At 28.2% G+C, this 7,981-nt stretch overlaps 1 protein-coding gene across 15 annotated transcripts in view; it reads left to right on the forward strand.

Moving 5' to 3' along the window:
• Glut1 (Glucose transporter 1) overlaps positions 1-7,981 on the forward strand; it is a gene marked incomplete at its 5' end in the record, with an annotated part of 81,875 nt that overhangs the window by 16,431 nt on the left and 57,463 nt on the right. For all 15 annotated transcript variants that reach the window (XR_010844677.1, XR_010844676.1, XM_067051950.1 and 12 more), the window contains 7 exon segments: positions 839-934; positions 1,009-1,169; positions 2,458-2,582; positions 2,666-2,836; positions 3,574-3,681; positions 4,693-4,880; positions 5,770-5,982. Coding sequence is in view for 13 of the 15 variants with exons in the window: in XM_067051950.1 (XP_066908051.1) it covers positions 839-934; positions 1,009-1,169; positions 2,458-2,582; positions 2,666-2,836; positions 3,574-3,681; positions 4,693-4,880; positions 5,770-5,982 (1,062 nt within the window).

The raw sequence follows: 7,981 nt of genomic DNA on the forward strand, positions 1-7,981 counted from the left end.
TTTTTTACTTATGTTAAGTGTTTGTATCTTTTTTATCCCTGACAAAGCCCTGCAACGTGGGGCGAAACGTTGGCTCAAATAAAAATAGTACACAAATTTACTATTTGAGTTTAATTTGACTGCACCCAGACCAAATTCCATTTAATGATATTTTATCAACTAGTTACTGTTTTGTTTCATCTATGATTTATTTAAATCATTATAATGTAACAATTTAATGGATAATAGTTAAGAAATTAACTAACATTTTTTTTTCAAATAATCTGACATTATTTAAAATTAATTGTAGAAAGCTTTAAAATTATCTTAATATTATTACAGTAATCACACTTCTTCTATTTCAATTTTGCTGATTTTTTGTATTACAATGTTAAATAGTTAAGCATTTTATGGATAATTGCATTATTTAAAGCATACAATCATTGCAAGTATATTTATCACCTTTTTTTATATGCATTTTATTCCAGTCTTTCTATTTATTTTAGTTTAAATCATTTTTCTGTTATAAATTAAATCAATAATAGAAAACTTCCTTAGTCTCATCTATCTGATCATCCATGACTTTTTCTCTTAAAATAAACATTAACTTCTTTTTGATTAAATTTTCTTTACCAGTAGGAAAATATTTTTGTTTAAATATTTTGATTATTTATACACACATAAAATAATTTAATAAAAAACTGTTTTTATTAGTATTAACAATTCCTTTAAACATGAACTTTCAAATATTCCACAGCTATTTAAAAAAACCAATAACAAAAAAACCTTATTTGTAAGAATAATAAAAGTTAATTCTAGAACAAATGTGAAAATATGACTATTAAAAACTATGTTATAGGGCTTGACCTTCTTCTTGAGCTATACCATCCTTGCCTCAATGCTTGGAATGCTCCAGTTTGGCTACAACACAGGTGTCATCAATGCTCCGGAAAATGTGAGTAACATTGAATAAGTTTTTATAGAAACAAAATAATCCAATATTTGTTATAAAATTACTGATTTTTTCAGAATATAGAAAAATTCATGCAAGATGTATATAGATATAGAAACAATAAGGACTTGCATTTGGACTCGGCAAAACTCATGTATTCTTTTGCTGTTTCTATATTTGCCATTGGAGGTATGATTGGTGGATTTATTGGTGGTATGGTTGCCAATAAATTTGGGAGGTGAGCTGATTCAATTATTGATAAATCTAATACTTTAAAAGGTATCAATATTCAAATGAATAGTATTTTAAAGGTGTGATATGATAGCTAGAGGTAAAATAGAAAATTGACCACATTTTCCTAAAACTATAATAATCAATGTAAAGTGATGCAAAAGAAATTTTTCATAAAATTTTTAGTTACTTATTTTCAAATAAAGTATTAATATTTTTAAACCTGAATAAATTATACTTTTATCATTATCTTCCTATAGTCTTCCTTCTTTTCTTTAATAATTTTGTTGTGTTCTGGACAACAAAATAATTACAAATAAAAATTAAATTGATCATTACCATTTTTTACATACATTTTTACAGTCATATATTGTAGAGTTAACATATAGGTCATGTGACGTATCAATCTATTCATAATTGTTCCTCTGAAGTTTGTCCTGATGTATCTCACTGCCATTTCCAAGTCCAGATTAAACAATGAATCACCCTGTCTTCTAAGGCCATTTAACACGCCAAAATCTTTGGAGAAGCTATCCTGAATCTTCATTTTGCCGTTTGTATTTATGAGAGTCAATTCAGTAAGATGCATAAGTTTCCATGGTAATCCCAGAACTGGCAAACTTCTTTAAAGTTAAACGTTAAAAGTTAAACTTCTTCCCTATCCTTCCAATCATAGGCCTCTCTGAACTACACAAATACATTGTTCAGGTGATGTTATATTCATAAGCTATTTCCAACATTATCCTCAAGGAAAAGACATGGTCAGTTATAGATCTGCCGGGCCTGATATCGCATTGGTACTCCTCAACTAATCTTTCCACCCTTTAAGCATCTTTTTATTAATTACCACTGAGCATATTTTATAAATGACACTGAACTGAAAATCAGAGCTGTCAATCAACAAATTATAGTTCCAGGCCTGAAATTCGACATGCTATTAAAAATTATGTTGTGGTATGAAACTTGTAGTATTGTGAGTTGAAAATCTTTATCAGATGTTAAAACAACACACTAGTGTCACTGACATGATTTGATGTTACTACATTAAATACTAACGCCAGCTATGTGCTAATTTCAGTTTCATATTTACTGACTTTATATTTATAAACAAGCAATATTTAAAATATAATAAGTTTTTTATCAATTGTAAAACAAATTATTAAATAACAACAATAAAATTAGTCTTATTTCTGTCTTGAAATTATTGCCTCATAAATTTGAAAACATTTAAGACAATAATGTAATATGTACAAGTTTCATTGTAATATATTATAACAATACGGTATATTTAATAGGAAAGGGGGACTTCTGATGAACAACATTCTAGGTATAGGTGGAGCAGTTCTAATGGGCTTTGCTAAGGTTGCACACTCCTATGAAATGTTGTTTTTTGGAAGATTTATTATTGGTGTTAACTGTGGTAAGTTCGTAATTTTGTTTATTAAATTATAAATTGAATCAACTTAATCAAATAATTTTTTTTTTTTTTTTATTAAATTATAGGACTGAATACATCCCTTGTGCCTATGTACATATCCGAAATCGCCCCCCTCAATCTCAGAGGGGGGCTAGGAACTGTAAACCAGCTAGCAGTCACTGTCGGCTTACTTATATCTCAGGTTCTAGGTATAGATGAAATTCTCGGAACTGATGATGGCTGGCCTGTTCTTTTAGGTATACTACACTTACTTTCATAGAAGGGGTGTACACCCATGAGGCATAGAGAGTCCACATTGCAATAACAAAGAGTCATTCTATATTAATGTTCACATATACAATATAAAATTTAATAAACCAATGACCGCATTTGCCCACCAATTAGGTAAATTTTACTTAGTAGTGTCATATTTACATTCCTAAAAACATTTCAGCAGCACCTTGCCATTTCAAACATTATTAAGGTAAAATTGGAAAATTCCTTTTTTAAAAAATTTTTAATATATGCCTATTATAGATAAAGAAAAATTAAATTTGTCTATATGCCTGAAGGTTTAACAAACCATGAAAAATTTATAGATGTTTTCATTTATTGATATTACTATTATTCTTGGAAATTTTCAAAATTGATTAAAAAAATTGCCATTATATTCTTCTGGCTGTAAACCATGTAATTTAAAATTATTTCTTTGATAAAAACAAATCCTGAAAAAGTCAGTATTATAATTTTGTAATAATATACAATACTTAAAATATTTTAGATTGCCATGTTATCATCGATTTGTACAACAAGCAAACTTTTACTGGTTTTATCACTACTAAAAAAAAATCATTATTTTCAAAATTGTGATTTGAATTGTCTTGTGGAATATTGCAATTATTAATATGCTATAGATAGGTTTTCCAAGTTCTCTATTAAAACAATAAATATTGATTCAACTTTTTATTACTAATTTAATATTTTTTCTTCTTAGGTTTAGCTATTTGCCCTGCTATTTTGCAGCTTATACTTCTTCCAATATGCCCTGAATCACCGAGGTATCTTCTCATTACAAAACAATGGGAAGAAGAAGCAAGGAAAGGTATGATAATATCACAATTATATAATTATTTTAACAAGGTTATCTCATCATTTGATAATAATGGAAATTATGGATTAATTGAGAACACATGTTTTGAGTATGTGCAAAAAGGAAACTTTAGGGCAGTTTTGTATTGTAATTAATATCATTAGGTTGCAATAAAATAATTGTTTTGTGTTCTTTCTTGTTTCTTGGCCCAGATAATACACCATATTATTTTAGAAATATCTTAGTAATCTTAATTTTTTATTTATTTTTTTCTTCTAGAAGATACTTTTCTAGGGTGTATGCTAGGGAGAGAGAGTGTATTTTAGGATGAACTTCATAAGACCTTGATCACAATAATAATTGTTCGTCTAGTGATAATATCTATGAAAATGGTATATTACATGGTATTCAAAGGACTTACCCTAGAAATTGCTATAACAAGATCTTGGGCACCAATTCAGGACTTCACTCTTAACATTTTACCTAGATTTTGTTATTTTTAATTCTAAATGAATATTCTAACAGAAGGAAGCGCCTGGTCAGTTGGTCATATTATGAGTATTAAATCTGGTTGGCTGGTCTTTTTTGTCTGTCTATTTTGTGCCTAATATATCTCAAGTATTGTGGAATATTTGATTATTTTTAAACAGCCTATTTACAGATTTCAGGCTTTGCCAATAATGTTGGCATTCAAATTAATTACAACAGCATTTACAGCAGTTGGAATTACAATTACCTACATTATTTTCAGAAATGACTCCCTTGATTGTCTAGAACTTGTAGTAAATATTAATCATGCTGCTAACTAACCCAAAAATATATTTTGGTAGGTTTACAGGTTAAAGGTAGGGCACCAAGAGGAGCTGTTGATTTATCACATAGAACGATTTAATATAAATTACATTGAACATAAATGATATTAAATTGTAACAGTAATGAATTGTAACATTAAGTTCACAATAGTAACAATGATTAATTTACAAATCATATTAATATTTTTTTTTATCTCATTTATTGTTTCAGCTCTTAGAAGATTACGAGCTTCAAACCAGGTGGAAGAAGACATAGAAGAAATGAGAGCAGAACAGCGAGCACAACAAAGCGAATCAACTATCTCCATTTCAGAACTTATCTGCTCACCAACCCTCCGTGCCCCTCTCATTATCAGCGTAGTTATGCAACTTTCCCAACAACTTTCAGGCATCAATGCTGTAAATATCACATCTTAATAAATATTTTTTGAAATCTAGATTGTAGGTTGTTAAAGAATTTAAGATAGCGTATCCATTTTTTCATTTTTTACTTGTTAGAAACAATGACTATATTTTATCCTTTTTCAGTTTATTCATAATGTCACACCTATTTAAATTGTACTTTTTCTATTAAAACTATATTTATATCTATTAAAAAAAATTTTTAAATAGTTTACAAAGAAATTTTCTTAAGTAATATTTAAGAACAATCAGTTTAATTTTTCTATTTAAAATTTTCATAGTTGTACAGCTGATTTCCATTTTATGGATAAGTTTCAGTCTATTAGAACTTTTACTCAATTAGTTAAGTCTAACCTGATTTACTTAACCCTTTGATTTTCGGACTGTTATTTTGATATAATATCTTAATTCTTTATGCTGATATATACTGTCAATCTAATCTCTAAACAAAAAGGAAAGCTGTTGAAACCTGCAAATTGTAAATAAAATGTTTTTGTTTAGATAAGTATTTATTCCTTGGCATACATAGAGGACCTTAATTCATACAGTTTGGCCAATTGTACTTATTTCCTTACTCGTGGATTAGATCTTTTAAAAGGTATTGAATTCAAGCTGGTTGAAACTACTATGCTTTTGAAAAGTTTAAATTTATAACAAAAAAATACTTTTGATCTTCTTATTGATATTTACAGCTAATTATTAAAAGAAGGTATAGGTAATTAAGAAATGTTACACAAATTCTAGAGAAGATTAATAAAGTTTTTCATGAAAATTAGCCATAATCTGAGAAATACCTGTATAATTTACTAAAGTATGTTACAATTAAATAAAAATTATGTACAATTAATGTTTCCTATTACTAAAATATTTCATTTTTAATTTTCAGGTATTTTACTATTCAACCGGGTTATTTGTAACCTCTGGCCTTTCTGAAGAGACTGCTAAAGACATGACGATAGGAATTGGAGCAATCATGGTCATTATGACCCTTGTTACTATCCCTTTAATGGACCGAATGGGCCGTAGGACACTTCATCTTTATGGCTTAGGCGGAATGTTCATTTTCTCCATTTTTATCACTATTTCATTTTTAATCAAAGTATGTATAATGAAATTATGTTTTTTAAACTTATTTTGTTTTTCTCTTTGATTATATTTTATTCATGTATCATTAAAAATCACAAGAGCAAGTTGGCAAATTGGCCCATCCATTTGTCACATACCATACAACATGGTTTGATGGGAAACAGGCGTTATTTTTATACAAAAGGTAGTGTTTTTTTTTTTTCTTGAATAGGTGGGAAAAGCATGTGAAATAACAAATCTAACCTTGGTAGAACTTTTGGTGGCCAAAATACCTCAACTTTTTTTTTATTTTTTGTTTTTACTGATTATTTTGAAAAGATTGATACGTTTATTTTAGTGACAATGTTATGGTGTAGTAAATTAAAAAGGCTAAAACTTCTAAAAAATTAATTTATTATTTCAATTAATTATTTTAGTAAAAAAAACTAATGATTAAAGATAAATAACTGTAGAGGATTTTCCTAATTAAAAAATAATGAATGATGCAAATTCCAAGACAAAAATGATCTGTCTTTGTTAATATTGGTCCAGTCAGATCTTGACTCCAACTTAATTATGTTAAAGTGAGATGTAAAAATTCATTTTTTATTGTATACATGTTGCCCTGTGGCAAACTAATATACTAAAAATATCGATTGTAGTTCTCTAACCGTTATGTACTTGGTCTAACGGTTAGTTGGCAGTTCGTTTTTGTCAAGGCTTGATTATGAACTTGTGTTTTCAGTACAGTAAGAACATTTTAAGTTATTAATCCATAACTAATAAAACAGTAAGAACAGTAAAAACATTTTATTTGTGTCCACCACCCCCACATTCAACAAATTCTTGGAGAAAACACCAAGAATGTTCCGGAAGACCTATAGTTTTCAAATTATTCAAAGAACTGATTGAAAAAAAAACTGGTTTCCATTAGAATCTATCCAACTGCCTTTGAAAATATGGTGCATTTTTCTATAAATGAAGCATTTAAAATATTTGTTAAAATCTATCTCGAGTAAATACGTCTGAATAGAATGAAATTTTATTTGTGAATTTGGTAGACCAATATTCCTGGAGATTCGCAACCGGCATGGTTTTCATATTCAAAATCACTCCAATGAAGGCCAGAAATGTTTTGATTGACATCACTCCATGTATTCCATATTGATCTCTTTGACAAATGATTTCCTCTCAGTTTTGAATATGCATAATCATTTGTCTCTTTTATTATGGAATGAATTAATGTATCTGTGAAGTATAATGGAAAAAAATCTAATGGTTCTTTTATATTGTTGGAAATTTGTGATCCTGCAATTCAAGGTGAAATATCAAAATGCATAAGGGATGGAATATTATTCACTTCCAAAACATCTATCCATTCATTATTTTCAGTTGTATCTGCTGTATCTTCTAGATTTTTTCCTGTACCACTTTCATATCCCTCAATATCACTTTCAATTCTTGGTATGAATTGTCATGTAACAAGAAATTACCACTATCATTAGAATCGGATTCATACTAAGTTCAATATTGTCTGCGTTATCATGTCTAAGAGTGCCTATATTATTTATGTTATGATTTGTCTTTGTTGTGAACTAAAAATTATTTGCATTCAAATAATACAGACAATTTTTAAATGGCTCTGCTCCCGAGTCCTTGAGTGCAAAGGGTTAATTTTTCTAAACCTATAATTGTTGTTTTTAAGAAATAAAAAAATTGAGAATTCCTATTCAAAATAAAAATAAATACACATTGAATTCAATTTTTCTCCAATTCATATGTTTATAACATGACACCTTCATTTACGCATGTCTTAAATGCAATACCAGTTTATCTATTTACATTGAAATTTGGTATATTAAATAAGCTTCAGGAGATTAAGTGCTGTATTCATAGCCATCATTCAAGACTCCTTGAAATTCTAATAAACTTTCTCTTTCTCCTTAACTTGAAAATGCTTTACGCAGTTATCGTTTCAAAGTTTGAACAATTGTCTGTATACTGAAGGAATTCAAGATAAAAGTATTTAAATA

Source organism: Halyomorpha halys, unplaced genomic scaffold (assembly GCF_000696795.3).
Source record: "Halyomorpha halys isolate HHAL.00 unplaced genomic scaffold, Hhal_1.1 Scaffold1416.1, whole genome shotgun sequence".
Classification (NCBI taxonomy): Eukaryota; Metazoa; Arthropoda; class Insecta; order Hemiptera; family Pentatomidae; genus Halyomorpha; species Halyomorpha halys.